Source organism: Alligator sinensis, unplaced genomic scaffold (genome assembly GCF_000455745.1).
Source record: "Alligator sinensis unplaced genomic scaffold, ASM45574v1 scaffold301_2, whole genome shotgun sequence".
NCBI classification, from domain to species: domain Eukaryota; kingdom Metazoa; phylum Chordata; order Crocodylia; family Alligatoridae; genus Alligator; species Alligator sinensis.
The window spans coordinates 4,320,419-4,347,824 of record NW_005841874.1 but is presented as its reverse complement, the minus strand read 5'-3'; the positions used below and the strand labels follow the sequence as shown (position 1 = coordinate 4,347,824).

General features: G+C 45.7%; 1 protein-coding gene across 3 annotated transcripts in view; it reads right to left on the bottom strand.

Annotated features, from left to right (window-relative positions):
• ZMAT3 (zinc finger matrin-type 3) overlaps window positions 1-24,626 on the bottom strand; it is a 46,073-nt gene extending 21,447 nt beyond the window's left edge. The window contains exons 1-7 of one of the 3 annotated variants that reach the window (XM_014527847.2): window positions 24,464-24,626; window positions 18,525-18,602; window positions 16,312-16,643; window positions 12,548-12,667; window positions 9,990-10,156; window positions 9,765-9,865; window positions 752-5,969 (exon numbers count right to left, since the gene is read on the bottom strand). In XM_014527847.2, the coding sequence (XP_014383333.1) occupies window positions 5,758-5,969; window positions 9,765-9,865; window positions 9,990-10,156; window positions 12,548-12,667; window positions 16,312-16,587 (876 nt within the window). In that variant the 5' untranslated portion in view covers window positions 16,588-16,643; window positions 18,525-18,602; window positions 24,464-24,626 and the 3' untranslated portion in view covers window positions 752-5,757. Of the gene's footprint in view, window positions 1-751; window positions 5,970-9,764; window positions 9,866-9,989; window positions 10,157-12,547; window positions 12,668-16,311; window positions 16,644-18,524; window positions 18,603-24,463 lie in introns of those variants that run through there. The other 2 variants (XM_025195997.1, XM_025195996.1) reach the window with 2 other exon arrangements.
• Between the last annotated feature and the right edge of the window lie 2,780 nt (window positions 24,627-27,406).

The following is a 27,406-nucleotide window of genomic DNA, read 5'->3' as shown; positions in this document are numbered from 1 at the left end:
CATCCATGGGTCTCTTTGGTTGGCCGCCTCTCTGTGGTCACACATCCACATAGCCTTCCAGGCCTTCTCCTAATTTGTCTGTTCCCCCAAAACCGGGACTTAGCCCCGCTGCTGCTTTGGGGCCTTGTAGCTGGTGTCACTTAGAGCCTGGGAACCAAAAAAGTATGTACCATCCTGACCCATAACATGAACTGTGTCCTTGTCATATTAAACAATCCATCTGCCTTGAAGGCTGTGACCTCGTGTTATGGCATGCCCCCCTCAATTCTCAGGCTGTGTCCATCCGTTGGCCTTGTGCTAGACAGCCCATCTGCTTTCAGAGCCATGAGAAGCTATGTGTCCGTCTCCCAAGCTCTTTAGAAATCCATATAACCCCTGCTGCCCATCTTGACCCCATATAATACATATATCTATACCTATAAGCCAATTCCCCAAAAACAGGCCTTTAAATGCCATTTTTAAGCCAACAGCATCCTGCAAGATGCTGAACACCATCAACAGCTTCTGAAGCCAAAGAGGCTGGATGGGAGGACCCAAGACAGAACCAGACCTCAGTAGCAGACAAAACCATTCAGCATCCATCAGAAGGGAATCAGTGCCATACATAATCAGGCCTTTGATGTGCACAAATTAGACAGTCAGTCTCAATCGCTTGTAATTCCTCTGCTAGGCTGAAACCCGTTTAGAGGCATGCACATTTTAGCCTCCTTACCCACAATAGCAAAAGCAAAATACCGAAGTGGCAGAATGGTGAGAGCAAGATGATTTATTGTGTTGTCAAGAAAAGGTTCATTTCCATTGACTATTCCCTTGCAGGATTTAGTACAATAAAAAAAAAGAAGGACAAATGTACAAAACCAATCTGACAAGAAGGCTCTAGATGAAGTACATTCAAAGCATTTGCAAATGATGCCGCTAGACAGATGCAGGAAGCAAACTTAATCAATTCCTCTTTCAGCATGGACTGAAAACAGATTATCTATCCACAAACATTATTTTGTTTCATCTTTGAAACGTCTGTAATTCTGCCTTTCACTGCATATGTCTTATTCCATATACAGATACATATATGTATTCTATACATAAAACCTCCATGGTTTTTTTCTCATAGCCAGAAAAAGGATTCCTGAGGCTAATGTCTAACCGCACATTATCTGAAAGCAGATTTTATTTTTACTTCCAATTTTATGCAGACCACACTCAACCCTGACCCAGCAAAGTCAAAGGGAGTTTAGACATCAACTTTAATGAGAGCTGGATTGAGTCCAGGATTGTTCAATCCTCTATGCTAATTTATTCCTGGGAACGCATGGACTTTGCCAGTTGTCATAATAGCTCCTTCTGGAGCCCTCTTGAACATTCATAGATATATCTTCCTCATCCAGAGCATCCTTGTATTTACAAACATAAAAAACATATACATGACAAGACATCAGCACGAAAGAATTCCTGAAATGTCGCAGGTCTTGATTTTGCTCCACTGAAGTCCATGAGATCTTCCCCACCAGTCTGAATTGGAGTAGGACCAAGTACTTACTGAGCAAAGGAAACATTCTCAACAAAGCAAAACCAGCATAGAGAGTTGTAATCAAAGGTAGGATTGACAGACATGGTAGTTAGCAGCCTGCTTTGTCTGGAAACAGCTGATATGATATATTAAGAAGAGACATGTCATTCATTCTTACTTAGGTAACATTCCCTTTCAATCAACAGGAGTTTTGCCTGAGTAGTATGACTGCAGGATTTCTTGCATGTTATCAAGCGTATGTGAGTAAGCCAAAATATACATCAGTGCTTAGGAATCACATCTGCATATAATGCCCTATAGTGTGCATGTAATACAAAAATAAAACCTTGTGGAGAAAATGTTACTCGTGTTAACCTGGGTATAATCCCAGAGTAACTCCCCCAAAGTTAGAAGGCTACTTCAGATTTTCAGTAAGGTTACTGTCAGCCATACAGAGCCCCATATCAAGTGATAAAGATAATACATTTGCTTGTTAATACATAATGCAATTTAATATCTAATGCTTTACACAAACAAAATAGTACCTCTTTCTTATTCCAAATAAATTGTATGGATCCCATGTATTGGTGTCTTTGCCTTAAAATAAATGTTCATAACTGGTATGAAATCCATGTATGTGTTTAAGGTATCAGTGAACTGAAGATTTAAGGATGAGCTGAAGGCAAATCCCAAATTTTGACATGAAAACAAAGGATTGGTTTTATTTTGTGTGTCGAGGGAAAAAAAATAAATATGTGGGGAGGGAATGGGAGGAAACATGTTCACAGATATAATAAATACTTATTCTGATTCAAGAGCAAAGTGCGATGTAGATCTTTCTAGTTAAACAAAAACAACCCATAGGATAAAGCCGTATATAGCCACAAGACTGCTAGTGGTCAGCACAGGAAAATAAATACAAACACACTGATTATTTTTTCTTAGCAGCAAAGGTCGTTAATCTACTGGCCAATGTGACAGCTTCACAAAAGTCCTTATTGTTGGGGGGGTGGGGGGGAGAGTTAACCCAAGAAATAAACTGATCGAAGTTTTGCAGGGGTCTACAAGGTACCATGCCTGTAATTTTACTTTCAGGCTCTGCCCGTTTGTGAATGTAGCTATACCAGGATGAGTTTCCCCTCAAGCATTCTGAATCCCTATATACACAATTAGTTTAATAAAATATAGTCAGAATCCGACCTGTTTTGGGCTGGTTTCAACCCTTAATCTATTAGAAAGGTGGGAGTGTTTTATACCTTTGTGACTAGTCATTTTCTGGGTTAAGGGGGAACCACTATGGGGTGCTGTAGTTGGGGAGGCAGTCTTTGGTTGCTTCTGGGAAAGGCCACATCAGGACCCTTGCAGAAAACAAGAGCGTCCCAGTATGTCTCACTTCCTCCCAGTTAGGGCTGCCTTGCTTCCTGCCTGGGAGACTTGTCACGCCTGCTGCTGTTGCTGAGTCCCAGTCCCTACATTACACAAGGGAGCAGCAGGGGCAGAAGAAAGGTAGGGGCAAAGCCCCTCGTGTTGGACTTCTCAGGATCACAACACTCATTCCTGTGTCCCGATACAGAAAATTGGATGGATGTAAGGGAACTGATGGGATTTGGGCTAGAAGGGAAAACTCCCAAGGAGGTAGTGGACATTTGAAACTAGACAATATCTTATAAGGAAAAATTCCTCTTTGGCCCCAAGCTCTGGGCTAGACAACATACCAACACAGGGCTTCCCCCACTCTCACTTTATGAAGCATTGCAGCCTAATGGAAATACTGTGCTTTCATCTACAGTAAATGGGCAGTTCACCACAGTGCAGCAATTGTTGTGCGGAGGCAACAGGGTTAAGTTTTATCTACTGCCCAACACCCTCGCATAGGGGTGAAGCCTTGGTGTCACCATATGGAATAAGGTTGAAAAGAGGTCACCCAAGGGAGTTGCTTTCTCTGAAAAAGGTTGGGAATAGGGCATGACAGGGGCCTAGTCACAAGCACAGGGAGAGTAGATGCATGTGCTGCAAAAGCAGCTCTGTGCTCCGATTCCTGGGATCCTGTCCTCTCCCACTCCAGCAAGGTCCCCTGTGCAAAATCTACTTACTGCGACTTAGCACAGAGAACCAGGGGCAGGCCCTGTGCACAAGGAAATCTGTTACCACGTTATAACATTAATCAGAAAGGAACAGGAGATGGCCACTTTGATTCTCCTCCTCATGGAGTATAGTCGCATACAAGATGCCAACGTAGTTGGCATGTTCCTCAGCTTCTAAGGGGACAGCTTTTACTTCCGAGTGTGCAAGTGCTATAAGCTTTTGTGTTGTGAACAAAACAGATGTACAGAAACACTCTGTTTTTAAAGTTAAAACTGTCTGCCAGAATGCAGGCAACAAGAAACGGATAAGGCTGATGACAAAAAGGCTGTTTGCAACATGGTGCACAGTGAGCCATACTCATCCCTGGTGAAGTTTCACTGAAGTCAATGGAATTACATCAGGTTTGAATTTGACCTGCTGCCTTCTAGGAGCAGACAGCAAGGTATGAGGTCCCCTTCACACCCTCCATGGCCCCTGCCACTCAAAATCAAAGGAGTGGTGCAGCTCTGAATCGGACCCAGAACAGCAAAATATGTGCAGTACGTGCTGACCCTGGAACCAATGCAGTCTGTCTTTTATGAATGCTATAAAACATGACTGGCATAAGCAAATTCAACACAAGAATCAGGGAAGAGAATGGCAGCCTGGCATAGGCATAACCTTCATTATACCTTCCCCAGTACTACTAAAATTTAAAATAAAAGCCTTTCTTGGCTTGCCTACACAAGAGAGTCATTCACAATTAACCACTGCTGATTAACAGCATGTGCAGATATTCTTGTTCCCAAATAAGAGCCGTCAAACATGGAGCTAGCTCAGGAACGGCTGTGAATTGACATTCTGCCTTATTCTGAATTAACTTTCAAGTGTAGGCAAATCTGAAGGTGTTGATGTTCACAGGAAGGAAAGACAAAGGAAAGCCAAGTCTGACATTGGGGGTGGGAGAAAGAGAAAAGTATGCCCAACACAAGTACTTCTACTCCAGAGGTGAATTGCATGTCAACTGTATAATGTCACTCAGGCTTAATGTCAGTGAACAACTAGAAGCGGCTGAAATCTATTCTCCAAACTCCAGGAAATTTAGCTATTGCTACCCTGGCTGTCTGCAGCTAATGCTCTCTTCTCCACCTTTCAGCCTCTACATCAATCCAGTAAGATGTACAGGGCCCATGGCTACTCCCCAAACCATTTCCATTGCACCCTCTACTGCTGCCCTATGTGGGGCCAGAGCAGCAACCTCTTTGCACAGGAAATGTCACTCGGTCTAATTAGACCAACTCTTTTCTGATTAGCTTCTGTTGCTTTCTGGGCCCCAACCCCCACCTCCTCCTGTGGGTGATTTTCATGCAGGTGCATAATGAACCCAGTGGCTCCTGCACGGCAAAGTCTATTGCCAACAGAAGACTTGAATCCTTCCTCACTGGTAGCTGGCCGATGGCAGAAAAATATCTGTTGATGTGGCAAATCAACTACTCTCCTATTTCAAATCCGAGAGTAAAATCCTCAGTAGCTCTGAGGTCTAACTGGCGTACATGAGGGTGAGGCAAACAAAACCCACCCCTTCAGATAATGTACAGTATGTACCACCTCTTGACAGCCCCTGCAAGAGCAGAGTGCAGTAAGAACATGCTGTAAGCTATATCGGGGGCTGCAGCCTCTTCCACTTCCCTTCACAGGGAAGTTTAGATAAGGAACCCAGCTAGGGCACACATCTGCAGGCCCCTTTACTGCCTCACCTCCAAGCTGTCCAGGAACCACTTACTGTTGAGAAATGCTGTGGTGCACAACTCCAGGCACGTGACAAAGGGTGCAGCCTTCTCACCTGCCCTGCCCACATGGGAGAACCACAGCAGATCTAGTGCTTCTTGGGCTTTGCACACTCATGCAAAAGGGCGCTGAGGAAAACAGGGGTCCCCGTACCCCTCTCAATGCAACAAAGAGCCTTAGAGAACTAGCAAACGAACATTAAAAACACTTGGTGTCCCGCAGAGCACACTCCTGCCAACTAGGATATAAAAGAAACCTAACCATACCATTACGTTTGCAGGTGTTACATGTACAGCTAGAGAGCAGACTCCTATCAAATGGAGCACAAAGCAGGGCATGTGGCAAACAGCAGGTGAGACAAGCTGCTCTATCTGCAAACTACTGCCGGGGCCAGCATGTCACTGTACGTAGCCCAGGTTCTCCATCTCGCTCCTATACCGCTGCTCCGACACCTTGCTTTTGTGCTGTTTGCTTTCTAAATGTTGCCGGAACTCCATCTCCTCGCTGGCCCCCGCGTTACACATGGAGCAGTAGAACTGGCCGCTCGGGGTGACGCACATGGCGAGGTCACGAGGGATGCGCTGGCGCGAACGGGGGTTGAAGTAGGGACCTGCAGAGACAAAGAGTCCGTTCATCTCCGAGCAAGGGGGGCTTGCATTTCACAGGGCCTGTTGGCGCTGCTTCCATGCCACACCTGGGAGTGCCACCATGAAGCGGGCCTTGCCTCCTCACTCCTGTTCTGCACAGGCCAAGCCCAGAACAAGGCAACACAGATGCATTCAAGATGCCATGAGTGCCCACTCCTACCCTGTAGCTTATTGCCATACACTCAATGCAGCTACACGGCCTCATTTCTAGGGTTTGGCACACGAGGGCAGGTGGGCTTCTTTGCAACACTCCTAGGTGCAGCACAGAGGCAATGTAGACAGGAGCTAAGTATTACGGGCAAAATGCTCAAAAGCAACTCTGGATAAAAGCTATCCAGCAGCTTTAAGTGACTTAAGAGCTAAAAGCCCATTTTCAGAAGTGATTAACTGCTCAGGACGGGCGTTACAAAGGTACCTGAGGATCTTTCTGATGGTTGGGTGCCTAACTCCTATTTAAGTCAATGGGGCCCAGGCTCCTAAGTGCCTAGGTCACTTTTGGAAATGGGATTCAAGTGCTTAAGTCACTGAGGACTCTGCAAAACATCCTGCATCACTGAAGCCCATTTCAGCAGTGGAGGCAGCTTTCTGATCAGAGTAACCTCCCAATTTCTTAATTAAAAGTAATTATGATAAGAAGATATTACAAGGAATTATTAAAAAAAAAAAGTATTCTCTCATTAACCAACATCATTCCAAAAAGATCAGATTAAGCTATGCCATACCAGGGGAATATGTTTGAGCTAATGAGTGCTTTTTACATGATAAACAGCAATGAAAACACAAAAAACTCGGGCCACACACTACTCTAAATGATCCGAGACAAGACTAAGGGGCTGACTCTGGCCTTGTTTGGGCAGGGTCCAGGGACAAACTCAAGCAGCTATAGGAATCCTTCTTTTTAAAGTTTGCTCGCGACCCTTTCATATATCTTGTGACCTGCCTTTGGGTCACAACCCATGGGTTGAGAAACGCTGCCTAGATGTTTCTGCATCACTGTCAAGGCTCTCTCTGCACTGGGTGCAGGCTCCTTTGAACTGGGAGAACTGCTGGGGACATAGATGGTTGGGCAAAGTAGTCCCAGCTCAGCTTAGCATCTCTCCCTGTTCCTAGATCAAAAGTTCTTTATAAAGGATTTTACATGACATCTAAGGGCTCTTCTGCATCACCAAAGCAAGAAAACAACCCTTCTCCGTTCTGGGTTTGTGCTCAGAGGGTGGCAAAATCCATCTCTGAAACACCTGAGAAACTGACTTTAGGCACAGATGGCCTTGGAGGCTGGCTAGCCTTTATCATACTAGGCAGTGTGAGCATCATTGCAAGTTGATGTGGTGCTGCAGGAGTCAAAAAGCTGGGCCCCTTGCCAAGAAAAGAGGGCACAAGATTGCCATCCCTTAAAGCAGCAACAGAGCAGGGCAGATGGCAAATTAAGTTACTAACTGAGAAACTGAACTCAGGAACAGGCTGACAAACCTGACAACTTCACCTGCTAAGAGGAGCAAAACCAAGCAGACAGGTGGGGCCCATGAGAGCTAGACAAAGCCTCCACACTGTGATTCACTTTTCCTTTGTGAATTCCCTCCCATCCCCCCTGAGAGCAGCCCCGTCTGCCCAGAGCTCAGGTAAAAGGGCTGAGAGAAGGAAGAAGACTCTGCTGCGGGAGCAGTGACTGCAACCCTCTGTTCCACCCTAGGCCAAGAATGGCTGCCTGCTCAGCCACTGCTGTTACAATAATACAGATGGGGTATTCCAGTTTGGTCTGCACCCCTCCTACGCTTCCTGGGGACTTAAAGAACAGCAGTGTTTTCCACCAGTCCAGAGATCTCAGCCATGCTTGGCACTCAATGCTGAACTCCCCTCCAAAGTAGATCCAGCTGGAAATGCATAACCCGTGTCACTGGGGCTGTGGAATAAAAAGCAGCCAGATGTGATGCTATCCGCACCCCTCCCTTGTGTGCCACTGGCTACAGAAAATGAGGTGCCTTAGCTATGCTGGACTGGAGGGCTCGCTGTCTTTCTTGCACAGGCCTTTGACTTTTTTGACACCATCCCTAGACCTAGGCGCATGGACCCACTGAGCCCGTCTTTCTAATGCAGTGGTTCTCAACCTTTTTCACACTGGGACCCATTAGCATAATTATCAGCTTGCCACTATCCATGACCCACAACCCCCTGACCCTGGCCCACACAGTCTCTCTCTCTCTCCCCACTCCTCTGGCTGCTGCATCCGGCCCCCTCCCTCTCCAACTCCTGGGGCTGCTCTCACAATGCCGAATGCTCACCAAGCTCCCAGCTACATGCTGGCTCCATCCAGGCTGCAATTCCCCAGGACCTCCCCATGACCCTTTACAATGTTCTTGTGACCCACTTTTGGGTCACAACCCATGGGTTGAGAAACACTCTTCTAATGCATTCCTATGCATAACCCATGGGCCTGACAGTTTTTCCAGAGGCTGCCTGCCCTACAGTGAGAAACAAGGACAAAAGGGAAATTTCAGGAAAGTCCTCCACATAATTTTCCCTGACAAAGGCCTCTCAGCCAAAGAGTCCTAGAAGTCTTTTCCTTCGCCACCAGAGAAACTTGGGGGTCCACAGGAAGGGTCCCTTAATATCTGCCTGCATGACCAGCCAAGGCCTCTACTGGCTTCTCTTCCCTAAGCAGCACTGGTAGAAGCAGAAACCACACAGTGGACCCAGAAGAAATTCATACCTGCAGGGATATGTAGATGAAAGGGGATGGTCTCCACTGCTCCCTGCCTTCACACCCCTAGACCCACCCCAAGAGTCATTTTTTCAGAGAGAGAATCATCCATGATAATCCCAAGGGAACTAGATAACATGCTGCATCAGAGGTACATGAGCAGGGATGTGTTTGTAGGCAGAGATCCTGCAATTCAAACCCAAGAGGATCAGGTCAAGCTAGCTCTCATTCTTCTATTAGTCCTCATTTACTGAGGCCAGTTGGTAGCCTTACTTGAGTGAGATCATCTGGTCTGTGTTTTGATAATAGGATTATTCACTGACTTTCCCCTTAAACCTTCCAAGTGCTTAATAGACAGTGGACCATATCTCCCAAACCAACCTGGCACTGTTGCATCTCTCAGGTTATATGAAAAAGCTGGATGCTGGCTGTAGCTGACCAATTGAGAGCTTCCCAGACAGCTCCCACGCTTGCTGCCTGCACCCTGGTATCAGCGTTGAGAGCATTCCAGCGGAGGAAGAGATGTGCTGGGGGTATTCTGGGACATCATGGTTGTGTGTAGCTCTATTACTCCACTGCTGCATAGTCCCTTATGCTGAGGTCAAGACCAGTACAGAATCAAAGCACCATGACTGGCTCTCTAACCTCCTCTACAAGGACAAGTGGAAGCTGGATATAGGAGGGACTAAAAAGCTATGGCTGCCTATACACATGCTCGGAGGTTGGGGGTAGGAGGTGGGGGTAGAAGGGGTTAATTAGTGGTTCCCGGGCAGCTACTTTAATTAAAACGCCCCACTATCACATGTATTAAACCTCCATGTGTTTAAAAATGGCTGGAGGATGCTTTATCTAAACCTCATTCAACAAGGTTTAGTTAAAGTGCCCCTGCAGCCATTTTAAAACACACAGGGGCTTATGCACATGATGCTGTGGCAACGCTGCAGATTAATCAAGTCTGCTCCAATGTGTTCCAATTAGAACGCCAGCCAGCACATGTATAGGCAGCATTCATTCTCTGGTAGTGGTCGTGTGAGTTGTGATGCAAGTGCACATGGGGTACCTGTGTTGTTCTGAACTGTGTACACATTTCTTCTATTCTGCATCATCTTATACTCGTTCCCTTCTTTCCGTGCCCGCCGCTTGCCCACATCTGACGTCTCCCTGAAGGCGAAACAAACACACGCAGCTCTGTTTTAAATCTCTTTGCGATATATTAACAGAGACTGCCAACGTCACAGCCACACACGTTCTGACCGGCCTCAGGTAGAGGTTGAACAATACCTACGAGAATGAGTTATTCTGCGCTTCTGCCAGACGCAGCCTCTTGGCATGATTCTTTCCTTGGTAGTGAGCCTGGGCCACAGCCGGGGAACTGAACGAGGCATCGCAAAGCTTGCAGTAATCGTTCTCCGTGGCCAGGATCACTCGGCCACCTGGTTTAGAAGAGCCCATCTAGCAGCAAAGGAAGGGAAAGCATCGTATGAACAGGGCTTATGCTTTGACATAACAGGGCCATGCTGACCCTAATGGTGACCTCACCGAGCAAGCCAGCGGAAAAACTAGGGTTAGCACCCAGCAAGGGTCTCTACACACCGCTCCCCAAATCATTCCAGAGCACCAGCAAGGAACTGTGGAGGGTCTGCAGATCTCCTAAAAGCTAAGGTAACCTGCACCAATATACTGGCTCCATAGCTTCCTGCTCTCCCTTCCAGCTTCCTTAACTGCTCCTGATTTCCCACTCTGCACAGAAAGGTTATTTCACAGCACAGACGGAGGTCTGCTGAAAATGTAAAGCAGCTTTCTCCTCATGCCTACAGCACCCTGTACTTCCAGCACACCTCATCCACCTAAGAGCCCTTCTCAGGCTGCAGAGAAAGCAGTGAACAGTGGTGCCAAAACATCTGACTTTCCCTCCCCCAATTTCCCATGATAGCAGGAGACCTGTAGGCAGATTTCATAGAATCATAGCAAATCAGAGTTAGAAGGGGACCTTAGGGGGTCATGTAGTCCAACCCCCTGCTCAAAGCAGGACCATCCCCAAATAGATCATCCCAGCCAAGGCTTTGTCCAGCTGAGTCTTAAAAACCTCCAAGGATGGAGATTCCACTACCTCTCTGGGTAACCTGTTCCCGTGCTTTACTACCCTCCTAGCGGGAAAGTTTTTCCTAATATCCAACCTAAACTTCCCTTGCTGCAACTTGTGCCCATTGCTCCTTGTTCTGTCATCTGCCGCCACTGAGACCAGCCCAGCTCCATCCTCTGTGGAACTGCCCTTCAGGTAGTTGAAGGCTGCTATTAAAACCCCTTTCAGTCTCCTCTTCTCTAGACTAAATAAGCCCAGTTCCCTGAGCCCCTCCTCAGAAGTCCTGTTCCCCAGATCCCTAACCGTTTTCATTGCCCGCCACTGGACTCTCTCCAATTTGTCCACATCCTTTCTGTAGTGGGGGGTCTAAAACTGGAGGGATGGCCCAGCCCCACAGCAGCACATGAACTCCTGGTGCACTACTGGATGCCATATGGTCTTTCTGCTTAGACTGCAGACTGACGGGGCAGTGACCTTCTGTATGTCACTAAGAACATGGTGCTTCCCAAATAGATGCTTCAATCAGCCACATTGTCAGTGTCACATTTTCTAAAGTGTGGTTCTTTCAGCCTCTGTTTTGATATGTGCTGCTAGACACACACCCCCATCACCCCATAGCATTCATGATACAATATGAATGCTTTGGTATGAGCTGGCTCATGCTTGGCTTTCTTGTTGCTGTGAAACAGTTCCTCCAATTAGAAAAGCCAGGCACTCCAGCAATCAAGAAGTGGCATAAGGCATAATGTACAAGGGATGGAGCAGATCTAAGGCCCTTTGAAGTTAACTAGACTTGCACCCACTTCAGCAGGCTTCAGATGAGGTTTTATTTGCATGTGATCAGGTCTCCCTCTAGTGGATAGCCCCAGGTGTTATAACCTGCTACTTATGTTCAGGCAAATGTTCCTTCTCTTCTCCTTTAGTTTGAGTGGCAGAGGCCTCTACTTTTGATGCTAAAGGCTGAAGCTTTGATGACTGCTGACCATCATGGAGATGGCTAGATGTAGAAAACTAAACTTTTCTACATAGGCATCTTGGCTCAATTCACTTGGATGCATGAGAGAGCGCTATGTAGTAGGGCTGTGCAAAGTGGGCAGTATTCGATTCAGATTCAGCCTGATTCGGGGAACAGCGATTCGATTCACTGATTCAAATCACAGTCCCGATTTGATTCAGCCAAATCTGAATCTGAAGATTCAATTCTGATTCAGAGAATCAGCAATTCGGCCACAGAGACAGCTTTATATGTTTTTTCTATGTACCTCGAGGACCATAAAAAGGCTGCCTGTGGCTGAATCGCTGAATCTCTCCAAATCAAATTGGAGGCTTCCGATTCAGTTCGGAGAGATTAACGGGTCTCCTGATTCGATTCGGAAATTAAGCCACCGAATTGGGCCAAATCTCTTCCAAATCGAATCAGCGACTGAAGCTTCACGCAGCCCTGCCATGTAGCCAGAGGATGGCACCCAGATACACACGAATCCAATGTTACAACATTGCTGTGTTTATCCAGGGCTTTAAACTGCCATAATGAACAGCACATGGGAATTACCCAGGAATCGGGGGGATTTAGCATTCAGAATTAGATCACTGCTTCCCCGAGGTCAGTACCCTGCATTCAGGACGGGTTGGTATCAGTTGCTTAAAGGGAAGTCACAAGCATGCACCATCCTGAGAGCACCCTTACCTGCCCTGCCCTGTGATGTGATATTAAAGTACCCTTCTCATAGAGGTTAACGCACATGTAACCCATGCCTTACCTGAGCTGGAAGGGAGACAATCTGAGGTGTGACAGGCTCAACTGAATTGCTCATTCTGGCAGAAGCTGGACAACTATTCGCAGCATAGTAATTCCGAAGTTTCTTACTATGGTTTTTCCCCTGGAAATAGAACTCAAATTAACCACTCTGTGGGTGATTAACCACTCTGGCCCCACCTGCATCAAGCAGCATGAGACTGAATTATGGAGCTGAAATGTAAATGCTGTCATGACAATAACAGCTTCAATAAAGGGTCTGATCCTGAGAAGGGCTGAGAGGATGGTGCTCAATGTCTCTGACAAAGGTAGCCGGATTGGGCGCCTTCTTAAAATCCCTTTCATAAAGCTAATGCAGTAAGAGGGCTGTATTGAGTCTAATCCTGTTAACACATCCCTTTGTCTTTTGCTTTTCACATAAGTGTGTGTATGTTCTATTAAAAAAAACCAAAACTATAAACACACTCCAAAAATGCATGACCAGGCTACTGATAGCACACTTACAACCTCTTGAAACTAAACACAGGGCAGCATATGTTTACAACAAAGAAATAAAAGAGGGAGCCAATTAGACAAGATAATAGTTCATCCTGGTCTTTTGACATATCTGAAATAAGTGAAATGGGAACCTCTCTCATATACATACACACTTATATATATATATATGTGTGTGTGTGTGTGTGTGTGTGTGTGTGTGTGTGTGTATATGAGAGAGAGGTTTCTCTATACATCTAGAAAGTGTGTGTGTATAATATATAGATATAGATACATAGATATGGGAGGGGCAAAGAATTCAAGACTATGGGTATGTCCACGTTTTAGTCGCTGCTTTAAATTAGCTTAGGTCTGTTAGCAATGTAGCCACAGCCATATGGCAACTCAGTGAAAGCTGCAGCATCCACCCAAGAAGCCGAGTCAATACACAAGCAATTAGTCTATGCTGAGCTCTGTGCAACCATGGCAACACTACCAACAGTACCAAAGCTACCCAGTTTAAATCTAGTTCAGGTTGTCTATATGAGCTGTAATGCCCAAGCAGACAAACCCTATGATCAGCTTCAAATGATCAAGTCTAGAAACTGCCAGAGGTGGACTGTTCCATACGAGGATGTTCTCACCAGGCTGAAACACGAGAAAAAGGATGAAATGTGGTGACCCATACCATGAACCACAGCAAAGGTAACGTCCATCAGGGTATAAAAGCCAGCCAATCCAAAGCAGCCAAAAACTCGCTGCCATTTAACACACTCCAGTTTATGTAACAGGAGTCCTGATCCCAGACAAGATTCGTTCAACTGAATCAGGTCATATGCTTGGTTGCGTTTGGTCCAGGAGAAAGATGTTGTTATTTCACTTGATGTAGGAGTTACCAAGAGCTTAGTGGTCAACACATCTAAGGGCGCGTCCAGATGAGCGCGGTCATGTAGTATGTGGCACATTTGCGGCGCCACATACAGCACAGCCCGGTGCTCTCCACGCTGCAAGGGCACACTCTCCGAGTGTGAGCTGCTCCATTTTTTTTTTCCCCTGCAGATTTTTTTTTGACCTCTAGATCTCCAGAAGGAAAAAAAAAAAACCACAGGAAAAAACCCCAAACAAATGAAGCAGCGCACGCTTGGGCAGCACGCGCTGAAGTGCAGAGCCGGGCCACCCGGACCCGCACTGCAGCTGCTGGCCAGGCTCTGCCTGGCAGGATCACTGTGGCTGCAGCCCCGGGAGGCCCCCAGATAAGGCTGCTGGGGCCAGCCCAGTGCTGGCCCCAGCCTCCTCTACCCCACCTGGGGTAACTTGCCACATGCCAAAGCATGCGTGGCACAGGCGTTCCCCAGGGACAAGTAGCTGCGGTGCAAGGTGCACACTGCTACTTGTCCCCAGGCAACCAAACATCCATGCACATCTGGATGCACCCTATGTGATTCAACTGAATGTTAAGTGGAGCAGGGGGGAAAGTATATTTAAGGCAAGAATAACTTTTCTATAATAGTTCTTTTCTACAGTCCTTATTACCCCAAAGAAGAGGACAAGCCTATCATTTTCCTGCATAGCCCAAAACTATGTTGTGGAAACAGGTCCACAATTACTAACTCAACGTTTTATTACAAGTATCAGGATATTTGATGCTCTATCTAAAGTCCCCATTCCATGATTTAGCTGGTAATCAAGCAGCTTTTATTTCCAATGTCTTACCTTTTTAGTCATTATGGTTGCAGAGAAAAGCTTGAAAGTATGAATGTTAGTGCTCAAAAATTAAAGTCAAATACAAATAACAAAAATATTATTTCGTTTAATCTCAGGATTTTTTAAACAATCCCATGATTTTGAGGGCCTACTATGTGATTTCCAAGCATCTGGAATTGGCAATCCTGCAAATGATTCAAAACATCTCCTTTAGCACAGAAGTTCCCTAAAACAATTACATTCATAGCTCATCTTTTCGAGGCCTTAACCATGGGGGAACTTGAGATCCCTTCAAGGGTGCCCTGGGGTGTCACACAAAGTAGTGTTGTTAAGTATCCAAACAAGATAAATACAGAGGTTTCAGAGAGGAATCCACAGTGGCAAAAAAAAGTCTGACCTGTTATGATCTTTCTGAGTTCTTGCAACAGAAGAATGGGTCTACTGTACTATCCTTCTGTACTCAAAAAATAAGTGAAACGGATGAGCTGGCATTTTCTGAGGAGTGCCTCGAATCTATTAAGTGGTGCCTCAAGTCTATTAAGCAACAAATGTTGAGAATCAGTGACTTAAGCAAAGTAAGTTCATAGATTTCATAGACATTGGGGCTGGAAGGGACCTTGGAAGATCATTGAGTCCAGCCCTCTGCCCCAGGGGCAGGAAGTCAGCTGGGGTCAAAGGATCCCAGCAAGATAAATGTCCAAATGTCTCTTAAAGGAGTCCAGAGTAGGTGCTTGCACCACCTCCAGTGGCAGTCTGTTTCAGACCTTGGGGGATCAGACAGTAAAGAAGTTCTTCCTTATGTCCAGCCTGAAACAGTCTTGGAGAAGTTTGTGACCGTTTGACCTTGTCATCCCTTGGGGCGCTCTGGTGAACAGGCGTTCCCCCAGATCCTAATGCACTTATAGGTGGCCACCAGGTTCCCCCTGAGCCTGCGCTCTTCCAGGCTGAAGAGTCCCATGGCTCTCAGCCTCTCATCATAAGGCCTGTTCTCCTGACCCCTGATCATGCACATGGCTCTCTTCTGGACCAAGTATTTTTCCCAGAGAAGCTTCTAGGAAGTTTCTTCTTTTTTTTTTTTTTTCCAATTCCCCCTTAAAATAGTTTGGGTTTTATGATGAAAAAAAATGACATCCAAAATATTTTTCTGTTTGGAAAATCATTTTTTTGTCAAAACAAATTCAGGTTTTCCTACCTGGTATTTCTGCAAAACACACAAAAAATTTCGACCCAACAAGAAATGTTGTTTTGGTCGAAACGTAATATTTTACTGGAAAACAATATTTTTACAAAAGATTAACCATCTCTACCCTCAATTCCAAACAAGGCAAAAAAATGCTTCCCAGCTCCACATTGGACCCTGTAGAGCTGCAACAACCATCATCCAATGTCCCTTCTGGAAAGGACACCAAAAGGGGGGTCTTGATCTGTACCCCTTCTCCCACCCTCTCCATGTCTGGCAACTCTGTCCTAGCACAGGACTCCCCATTTCTGGCAGGCTGGATCTCTGCGATCACAATGCACCCATGAAAAGGCTGCTAGGCTTCCCGTGGAGCAAGCAATTTGGCTAGCTGTTGCCTTTTGCTCTCTTACCTGGTAATGAGCCTGGGCTTGCTGGGCTGAATTCAAAGTGACATTGCAAAGTTTGCAGCACAGGGGCTTACATAGTTCCTCCAGCACAGGATCCTGCTCCACTGCCTTTGTAAGCTCGTCCTCTTGTGTGCGCTGCAAGGAGGGCCCCAGGCCAAGAGATTTCTGCGGGGACAGTGGAGAGCTGGCTCTTGGCCGTGTGGCCACTGACATAGGAAGAGCTGAAGGCTTCTCAGGACGAGAATGAGGAGGCAGTCCTGCCTGCTGCAAAACAACCATTGGCCAGGAGGACCGCTAGCATAGTACAGCTGAAGGACGAAGAGTCTTCTTCAGATCTAAACCAGAAAGACGGAGATGCTCAAATAAGCAGTATAAGCATAATAAATGTATGAGCAGGCACCAGCCTCACCACCATCACAGCAGCTGCTTTCCGTCCCTCCACAAAGCATAGCAGCCATCAACCTACTTCACCTGGGTTTACAACCTTTATGCTTCACTGAAGCAATGCAAAGCTGCTACAGCTCATCAGTAAGTCTGGTCCCAAATCTGTTCCATGCCAAGAGAAACTAATTGAAATCTGAGGCTTAGCTGTTAACAAAGCTAGAGCCTCCTGCAGAAAATTTTAGGAGACTCCTAAGAATTTGCAATATCTGCTCAATAAGCTAAATGAAGCTTCAGCTTCCAGAAGGAAATATCTTTCTGCCATATGCCTGTTACTATATTGGGCCTGGAGCCCACCATTTTTTGTGCAGCAGCTCACTGTGAAGTTGTGCAGAGCTCACTGAAACAGTGCTCCCACATGCAAACCATTGTAATTTTGGGGCCCTAGGAAAGTAACCATTTCCAGATGTTTGAGAAGGGGCAGGCCTGCCCTGAGGAGCACACAGTCTAAGAATGAGCCATCACATAAGAAATAAAGGTATGTCACAATACCTGCTGCTACCAGATGTCCTGTGAATGAAACCAAGCCTCGTTTGGAAGCAATTGTATAAGTTGGGAACAATGAACACAAAACAGAGCTCTCATAAATACCAGCTTTAAGACAGTATTTCAAAATGGACTTTTCCCAAAAGGAAAATGAAAGTGCATCACATCAATGCTATCTAGTGGTTAGAACAAGGGCTGACTTATCTCCTTGGCATCTCTGCCCAGCATGGCCGCTGTCACATGGGATAACCTTTGCTATCTGAAACTATACAATAATCAATTTTTTTTTTTTTTTTTTTAAGTATTGGGAGCTTACCCCATATTCATTCTTATTCAATTTATTTCAAAGTTAATCCAAGTTCTTAGGAAGCCCCTTACATTTCCAACAAGGAGTTCAGAGAGGCTCAATTAATTAATGTTTGTAAATCATGTCTAACATGGATTTACAAACCTCGAGATGAACATTGCTAAGGAAATGCAAAGCGATAACATGATTATGAATCAAGGCAGAGACACTTTTGTTAAGATCATATTAGCGCCCACTTGCCAATAAACAGGAATTGATATCTGGCCTATTTCAAATTATAAGCTAAAATTAAATTCTTGGTTGCCAGATGTATACTTTAAGCAGAAGGAGTTTAAATGCAATGAATCATGTTTACATTTGAAAATAGCCAATACCTCAGGTAAAACTGTCAAAAGTAACTTAGCAACCAGAACAGACTTTCAGATTCCAGATTTTCTAAAGGCATTTTGGTACCATAGGCTGCTTATACACATGCTTGGAGGTTGGGAGGGGGAAGGAAGGGCAATTCCCAGGCAGCTGGTCTAATTAAAACAGCTTACCATCATGTGTATTAAGTCTCCGCATTTAAAAATGGTTATGGGATACTTTATCCAAACCTAAATTTGATGAGGTTTAAATAAAGTACCCCCGTGGCTATTTTAATACACATAACGGGGAGGCCACGCTGTTCCACTTAGAATACAGAGCAGACCTGATTAACTGAGGCTGCTCTGATGCGTTCTAATTAGAACATGAACAAGCATGTGTACAGGCAGCCAAAGATGCAGACAGGCATCCACTGGGTCTTACAAAAGCACTTTCTTGATCAAGTACCTAACTTCAATTGAAATCAATAGGATTAGGCACCTACCCTGCTTATAGGTATTTTTGAGGCATCCAAATACCTTAAAAAAATTTAGTTCTTAGGAGTCCATGTCTTACTGAAAAAAATCAATGGAACTATTAAGCTCCTAAATCACTTAGGCACAGCTCAAAATCTTACCTCTACAAGTCTTTTAGTATTGATTGAAGAGTCAGGTCCCAGTCCTGCAAGTGGCTTGTTATAAGCAGATCCCTGAATCTATGAGGAAGCAATTGTAGAGTTGGAGCCAAAAATACTTTCAAAATATAAAAAATTGCAGGCATTAAATTTCTAGGGTTTCCTGAGCATTTCTGGTAAGAGAAATAAGAAATAAAGAAAGCTACAACAAGGCACGCACGCACACACGTGCACACTCTGAAAACATGCCAGAAATAAAGATGCAAGCCTTGGGAAGTTTCTTTTATTTTCAAAGCCATTTTCTCCTGTCAAGGTGCTGTGTGAGCAATAAAACAGTTGCTCAAGTTAAATTCAAATATGATCATAAAAACAGAAAAGAACCTCATTAAAATTAACAGCTGAAACAAAACTGAGAAAGAACAATACCGAATATAAAGAGGGAAAAAAGGGAACAGGGAGAAAAGTAGTAACTAAAGGACAGAGTATGCTCTAAATCTCAAAGGAGGAAATGATCTTAAAAGCAGCTAAAAGATGGGCTAATGGATTACATGGTGAATTCTCTGCCCCAGGACTCACCACAGTACAAGCACTAATTCCTTTTAGCTTCAGATAAGATGGAGGAAATCTCAACAGGGTTGGTGGTGTCTGAGCACAGACCTTTATTAAGATCAAGCCCAAGGAAGAAGCCTCAAATATAGGTACAGTAAAGGACTGCACAACTGGCAAATGGTAAACCATCTCTGCTGTTAGGCCTTATAAGAGAGAAGTGCCCAACTGAGCTTCCAGGATACAAGGGCAGGGTTTGCTAATGTGAGGTCGCACTGGGATGAATAAAGGTGTCACCTGTACAAACTGCAGTGCAAATGAGAAAGCAGCTTTGATCCCATGCAGTGTGTCAGGTTAGTCACCCATAAGTGGGTATGAAGAGGGCATGGCCAACTCCCTGCTTCTAATCAAATCCTAATCAAGACTGAGACTTCTTGTCATGATGAACTCTACCCAGAAACAATATCTCCATGTTCCCAGGATTGATGACAAAAACTTTTTAATGCATCCAGCTGGCAAGATACATCAAACATACCCCTGGGCCAGAAAAGTCTGGTGTCTACAGGGCAACAGATGTACATCTGCATCCCTATTTGCAATTTAGAAACCATCTGGCCTCAGTACAACATGGGTGACAAGAGAGAACTTTGAGGGACACCACCTTTCGGATCCTATATCATCACCATAAACCGACTCTTTTAGCAATAACTGGATGTAGACAAATTGGAAAGAGTCCAGTGAAGGGCAATGAAAATGGTTAGGGGCTGGGGCACATGGCTTATGAGGAGAGGCTGAGGAAATTGGGCTTATTTAGTCTGGAGAAGAGAAAACTGAGAGGGGATTTTGTAGCAAAAAGGATGGAGTTCAACTGTTCTCAGTGGTGACAGATGACAGAACAAGGAGCAATGGGCTCAAGCTGGAGCCAGGGAAGTTTAGGTTAGATATTAGAGAAAAACATCTTGATAGAAGGGTAGTAAAACACTGGAACAGGTTACCCAGAGAAGTTGTGGACTCTCCATCCTTGGAGGTTTTTAAGAGCCAGCTAGACAAAGCCTTGGTTAGGATGATATAGTTGGGAAAGTTCCAGCTTTGAGCAGGGGGTTGGACTAGATGGGACCTCCTGAGGTCCCTTCCAGTCCTCATTTTCTAGGATGTCAGATCTAGACATCCCAGCCGTGTTCCTTTGTTGTCTAAAGCCCATTAGACAGTAAGCTATAAAAAAAAAAAAAAAAAAAAAAAAAAAACCTAAAAAAAAACCCAAGCCTGACCAAATAAGAGATGACTCTTATCTACAATTGGCAGGAGGTCACTCATGCCCTTAAACAAGTACAATCTCAACTCCAGGAGGGTCAAAAGGAGAACCATGCAGGATGCCACTTAAGTCCAAGTGCTCCTTGAATTGAATACCCACAGCTTTCTCAATCATTCTCCATATGCGGGGTTTGAAAACTGGACAGAAGTTGACGAGCACATCAGTGTCAAGAAATGGCTTCTCAAGGAAGGCTTAAAAACATGGACCTTTCCCTTTTGAGGACCATTGGTGGCAGCACAGTCACCAAGATGAAGAAAGGTGATAATCACAGGCTCTGTGCCACAGGGTATCCCAAAGGACAGGGATGTCAGAAATCAGGTTGAAAATAACCTACCGCCTGAGTCTCTCTCAACCAAAAGACAGAGGGGGAGTATTTTAGGTCCACACTATTGCACTCACAAATATGTCCATGTACACATAAATGAAGAGGTAAGCTCAGGTCATAAACCTGGACCATATCATAAGTGGAAACTATGCACAAATGAGCAGACTGTGCACTGAAAGGCTGCATTTGGCTGCAAATTGCCCTAACTTTTCCAAGGGTAAATGCACCACTATTTTGGCAGGTGACATTGCACTTAGGAGTTGCCTCTTGTATCCACGGATTGACTTTTCACAGGCTAACACGTTCAGGTGTCTATGGCCTCAACTGTCCCTGAAGTGACTGAAGGAACTGCCAACTGGATACAGCCATCTGAACCAAACTGACTGCACACTATCCAAAAGAGTTTACCTGGCAGAATCCGCACAGAGAACTAAGACCAAGGACAAGTAATATCTTCTACCACCAGCTTGAGTGATTAAATGCCTGCATAAATTATTTGTACATTAAATTCTTGGCTGGCTTTCACATTGAATGAATACAGACCAGTTTCAACACCTGTAGATCACCATTACATTAGAGTGGGCTCCATACACAGAGAATAGTGCTGGCATAGTAAGAGCACCAGAAGTTGAGCTACGACCTAGCATCTTTATGAAGATCACAAGAAACCATGGAGCCCCAACCCTGTAGCCTGCAATGCAATGAGAAAAGGAATGACCTGACAAAGCACCAAAGAGATGGCTGACGTACCCAACAAAAATGACCCAAATAATCTTTAATCCTTTTAAAAAATTAAGTCTATCATACAATTGTTTCTATCCTGACCCACTGAGGTAAACTTAGAAGGGAAATCCATAAAAGTCCATGGCAAGACTTCTACTGACTAGGCCAGGATTTCCCCCAGAATCCATTATTTTCAATCAACATAACATTTGAAAGTGAACTAGTTTACCAAACTGGCCTTTTTTAATATTATCATATTGAGGGTAGAAGCCATAAGTAACTCAATTTTAGCATTAAAATGAGGTTGGTGAAACAATGCCAGTCCATGTCTCTGAATGCCTTAATACAACATCAGATTGTACTAAATGTCTGCAGCAGACCTGATATTAGGAAATGAAAAGAAACCATATCAGTGCAGATCAGCAAAACCCAAAAATCAATCATGCTTTGAAGCCTCTGTTCAGGAAAGCTTTGCTCAATTAATAAAGTTTTTTTTTTCTCAGAACATACAGATCAGAGTATTTATTGATAATTTTCCCCTTCTCAGCCCAGTGGCTAGGCTTTAATATACTCACATCTTCAAGTCTGTTAAGAGAACATAAGCACTCAAAGTCAGGAGCACAAACAGCCTTACTTCTTCCCTTCTGCTTGTACCCTTTACTACACAATACTTCAATTCCATGTTCATATTCGGTTTCTCAATAATAAACTATACTACCCTACACTTTTCCTGAACAATTTCAAAATCAAAGTATGATCCCCCTAACAACACTACTGAGTAGTTACTCACATGAGTAATCCCTCTGGGCCTTAGGTATAAGTGCAGCATCTATTTTTTTTTTTATTATTATTACTCTTTTATACTTACTCCCTGGATTGTTCTAGTCACCTAGTGAATCTATATCCCGGTACCAGCCAGAGCTGAGCGCTCCCGTTCTGTCCCAGCAAGGTACTAAGCTATACAAGTCAGTGGGATAATGCTCTTTGACTTTTTTATATCAGTTCTCTTCTCTCTGCAAGGATCTTAAGTGTACTGCATGTACTGCACGATTTCTTTCTACTCAGTAGCACAGCTTACCTTAAATTCACTGTTCAAAAAATCACAGATTCTGCTATCCTTATTCATGCTAAATAATATTGTACTCTATAGGTAGTCCCATTAATTTTAGTTGGATTGCTTTTGGAACAGGGCACTAGTCACTGCGATCAACAGTCTCATAATCTGGCACTGTAAAGCTAAATTAAATACCCATTTAGGTGACCTGAATGTGCCAGCAAAGTTTTCGTATTACTCTTTTGCAATCATAATGGGTTTGATTCTCCTTCATGCTGAATCCACTTTACACCAATCTGGCAATATAAAAGATGCCTTAAATATAAATGAATAGATAAATGTGAACACAATGTACTCCCACTTATGGCCTACTTATTGGTTAGTTGGTTTTAAAGACACATATAAGAAAAAGAACCTCCCAAATATTGTCTTCAATCTAGAGAGTCCTGGACATTCACTCCACCAGGGCCACAACAGAGCCCATCTCTAGACCTTAAAAAAGCATCGTTTTCTGTGCACCTCCTCTACAGGTTAAGAGTTGTAAAATGTTTGTATTGCATGATGAGTGATGAATGTGGCAGGTGATTCTGCTGGGCCCTGTCTCATTCAGTCCACAACCTTATTAAAAACAGGCAGGTGTGCTTTTAGGTCCAACCTAGGGAAGGAGACAGAGCTACTGGTCTCCAGTGTGACTGGGGCATTGTGACCGAATGCCCCCTGGGTCTCACTGTCATGCCGACTGTTACACATCTTGCAGGCTGCAGTATACCTCCTACTATGTGCTGGTCTCGCTGCTCAGAAGAGCACAGAAGGATTTAGGCAAGTGAGCCCACATGTTTTCCACCTTTTGGAGTGGCCCTGGGATAATATCCAAGCAGTAGACACTGCACAGTCTGCAGGGACCACAGTTGTACCTAGCCTTTGCATGAGCCACATGGGAAGAGGTGTTCGTGTGTCCACTGTCGATACCTTATTCAGCTCTAAACTGTGCCAGGCACAATCTGGGCCCTAAACTGGAAACAACTAAGCTAGTCAAGCATGTACATGCAGCATGGTCTTCCTCAGCCATGGATTTTGCAAGTGCGGTAAGAAAAGCCTTTGTGAAATGCCTGGTGTGCATGCAGGCTGCAATTTTAAAACCGGTCCAAACAAAGTTCAAATCAGTTATCTATACCATATTTCACCTGCTTCCAGCGGTTTCAGGGATGAAGCTTTTCAAAAAAACACCATCTTTTGTTTTATAAGGGAGCAAGTTGATTTCCTTTCAATCCCCTCATACTCCAGAATGACTCCCAAATCACCTCGAAACCCATCAATTAACCGTAGTCGAGATTATCCTGAAATCAAGGGATTGCTGACCACTCCAGAATGAACACAGCATTTTTCACTGAGACTTGCCCAATAAATGAACCTTTGGTCAGCGGCCATGCCTGAAAGGTGAAGTCTTTGTAAAGGTACGCCACTGAACACAAGACAGTAAACTGGAAACACGGAGCGCGTGCAACTTGGGTGACAGTGCTCACAAACGGCACGGATACGAAAGGGGTCCCCTAAAGGCAAAAGGCAAGGGAGCGTTTTGCTACATCTCGTATCACAACGGCACTGGAAATAACGGTGCAAAAACCTGACTCTCTACCAAATGTCTTCATGGGAGGTTTGCGAGCCTGCGGATTTGACTGAAAATCCTGTGCATCCCTTCCCTTGGAATAGCTGCAATTCAAGAGAATCCAAGACAGCGATGGGGGTTTTACATGTAAAAAAACTGCCTGTTTTTTTTTTGTTTTTTTTTTGGGGGGGGGGGGGAGGGGCAGTGAGTTAACATGCAAAAAAACCGAACACATGCAAAGAAACACACGTGCAACCTGCAGACTGCCCCAGTGCAGGGGCCAGGGCACCAGAAACACCCACTCCCACCCCTGGCACAGCTGAGCTGCCCATGCAAGCCACTGTCCAGGCTGCTCCCACCGCTGTCATGCACTTACTGCAATCCTGGCAGGGGGTCGGAGAAGGGGTCTGCGCGGACCCCGCGACCCCGCACACCCCCGGCTCGGATCTGCGCCTTCTCCCTCCGCGATCCGGACACTGGAGCCGGGCGGCTCGCCGCTGGAGGCGAGGGGCTGGCAGAAAAGTCGGTCCAACCGGACACAGATGGAAACAGCTGCAGGAAGTGACTGCGGGAGCGGGGGGAGGAGACTCGGGGAAGCTGCCTGTAGCATCTCGGCCGAGGCGCATGAGCCCCAGCGCCCGCCAGCCGGGAGCTGCCCCCGCGCCGGGCCGGGCCGAGGCGTGCGGGAAGCCGCGACTGGGGCAGCCTGGAGGCCCTTTCCAGGGTGCCACCCCAGAAACCCAGGTGTCAAACCAAAGCCATAGCTGTGACCTGGGGTGCAGGTGTCTAAGGCACACAATCCGATACCTCCCACTGGACCAACCCCTGGGGCAAGGAGGTGGACTCCAAAGTCCCTTCCAGCCCCAATGTCCATGAACTCAAATAGCCGGGGGCAAATTCATCTTGGCCGGCAATTCGAGTCGTGATCCTCTTTGCCGGCAGAAATAAAGAGTGACTTTTCCAAGCGGCACCGGGGGGTGCCCGGAGCCCCAAAAAGGGGATGGAAGGAAGGGATGGAAAGGACGAGGGGAGCAGATGGAGAGGTGGGATGTACTTTGGGAGCTGGAAGTTGCTGTTCAAATGGCCAGTGGGGAGAGAGAGCAAAGCAATGTTGCCCTCGAAGTTGCTGCTTTTAGGTTGCAGAGTTCACAAGCCCTCCGCCGCCGAGAGCGCTGGTGCCCCCCTGACAGCGAGTGCTCTGGCTGGTGCGGGGGGATGGAGAGCGCTAGTGCTCCCCCAAAATTGTGCCGGCACTTCTGCCACTGCTGTGCTGCCTGCGCGCCGCTGGGGGACCACCACCACCCTGGTCGTACCCCATTGGTGTCCCCCCTCCACCAAACTCAGGAGGCACCGGTCGCCCACGCAAGCCCTTGTGTGAAATGGGGCAGTTCACTCCTCTGCTTTATTGCAGAAGGGAAGCATGAGACAAGTTTTTACTCAATTTTTTTTCTGCAGTCACGATCAGGGAAAACAATAAGGATTTGCCATCCTACGCGGGGACTGCCTTGTACCCCAAAGCCTGTGTACCTTTCAGCATTTTATAGAATTCCCTAGGTTGTGTACTCCTCTTCCCCACCCCACCGCCAATAAACTCCGTTTTTTAAATCTGGGAGAAGAACGTTCCAAGTGATACTTGATTTTTCCTTTGCAGATGGAGAATTTTTCTACTGCACTGAAGCATCATCATTGTCTTCAAGGCTTCAGTAACTTTTAATATTTACATTACAGTCATGCTGAAAGTCTGACAAGGTCACGCCTCCAGGATGCAAGGTGCTGTACAGAGTGAATGCCAACCCATGCTCCAAAGAGCTTACAAACTACATACAAGAGGTAACATGTGGATGAGATAAACAAGTTGGGCAGCATGTGGGCTAGACAGGATAACAACAGTTGCAGGACACATGCAATTCGTAGCCAGTCAGGAGGAGATCAAATCTAGGGTTTACAAGAAGATAGCAGGCAACTGTCAATCCTCTAGATAATGGTATACACGCAAGAGGTCTAGTCAGATGCCTGATGAATCAGTTGGCGGCTGACAAGCCCAATTTGAGAGCAACAGAGCTTGTTACACGTTTCACAGATCCATATATTGTCTAAGCGGGAGTCCAAATTTACAGCATGCTGCTTTCTTCTATCTCACTTTGCTTCCATCCTCTTCTTGATCAAAGCTGCTTCATGTTGAGCTGCACCCAGCGTCAGATGTTCCCTTCAAATCAGACAGGATTCTGCATGCACCGTCCAGCTTTCTATGTTGATGATGAACAACTTCAGATCATTTTTGCGCACATCATGGTACCACCATAAAGGGCAACCCGGTTTCTAGAGCCATTTTGAATCTTATACAAAATATTCTTGGGGATATGGTCTTCTCCTGACATGACCTATTCTCCTGATATGGCCAATACATTGCAACCTCTTCTTGATAGTGGTTTCTAAGTGTATTAGTCCTGCATCATCTAGTACAGGGATTCTCAACCTTCTTCTGCCTGGCTCCCCAGCTCTGCCCACTCAGCCCCGGGTGCAGTGGCCCTGGAGCCCCAGCCACCTGAGTAGCAGCAGTGTGGAGCTTTGCCCACTTACCTGCAGTGCTGCCTGCAAGATGGAGGCTGTGGGGATGGGCAGGCCCATCCCAGCCCCTTCCTTGGAACTCACCTTGGCCCTGGGGGGGCCATGGAGGCTTCTCCCTGGGTTGGGCCAGGCCAGGAAGACCCCCTGAACCCTGCTTGCAGCCCCCCAGGGGGCCACAGACCTGTGGTTGAGAACTGCTGCTCTGGTACCTCTGGGTGCCTGTACATGTGCTCCGGGGGGGGGAGTGTTTTAATTAGAGAATCTCCCAGGAGCCACTGTAATGAAAACACCTGCAGCATCTCATGTATTCAGTGTCCCGCGTTTCAAAATTACAACGGGGGCTCTTTAACTAAAACTCATTCAATGAACTTTCCAAATAGAAGCGGGGGTGCTTTATCTAAACGCAGGGTGCTGAATACACGAGACGCTTCAGCAGACTTTATTAATTGAGTCTTCTCTAATCAGAACATGTCAGAGCACATGTATAGGCACCATCTGTGTTTGGTATTCTCTCTTCCCACTTTATTTTCAAGATCTTACACAGAGATCATATGGAGAAACTGTTAGTTCTCTTGATATGCCTAGCATACGTTGTCCATGTTCTGATCATAAAGCAGGGATGAGAGCACGCAAGTCTCATATCACCTTAGCTGGTAGTTTGCTGTTATTCCATGCACGTTTCCGTAACACAGTAAAAGCTCTGTTATCTGGCATCCCCCGGGAATGGGGGATGCCGGATAACAAAATATGC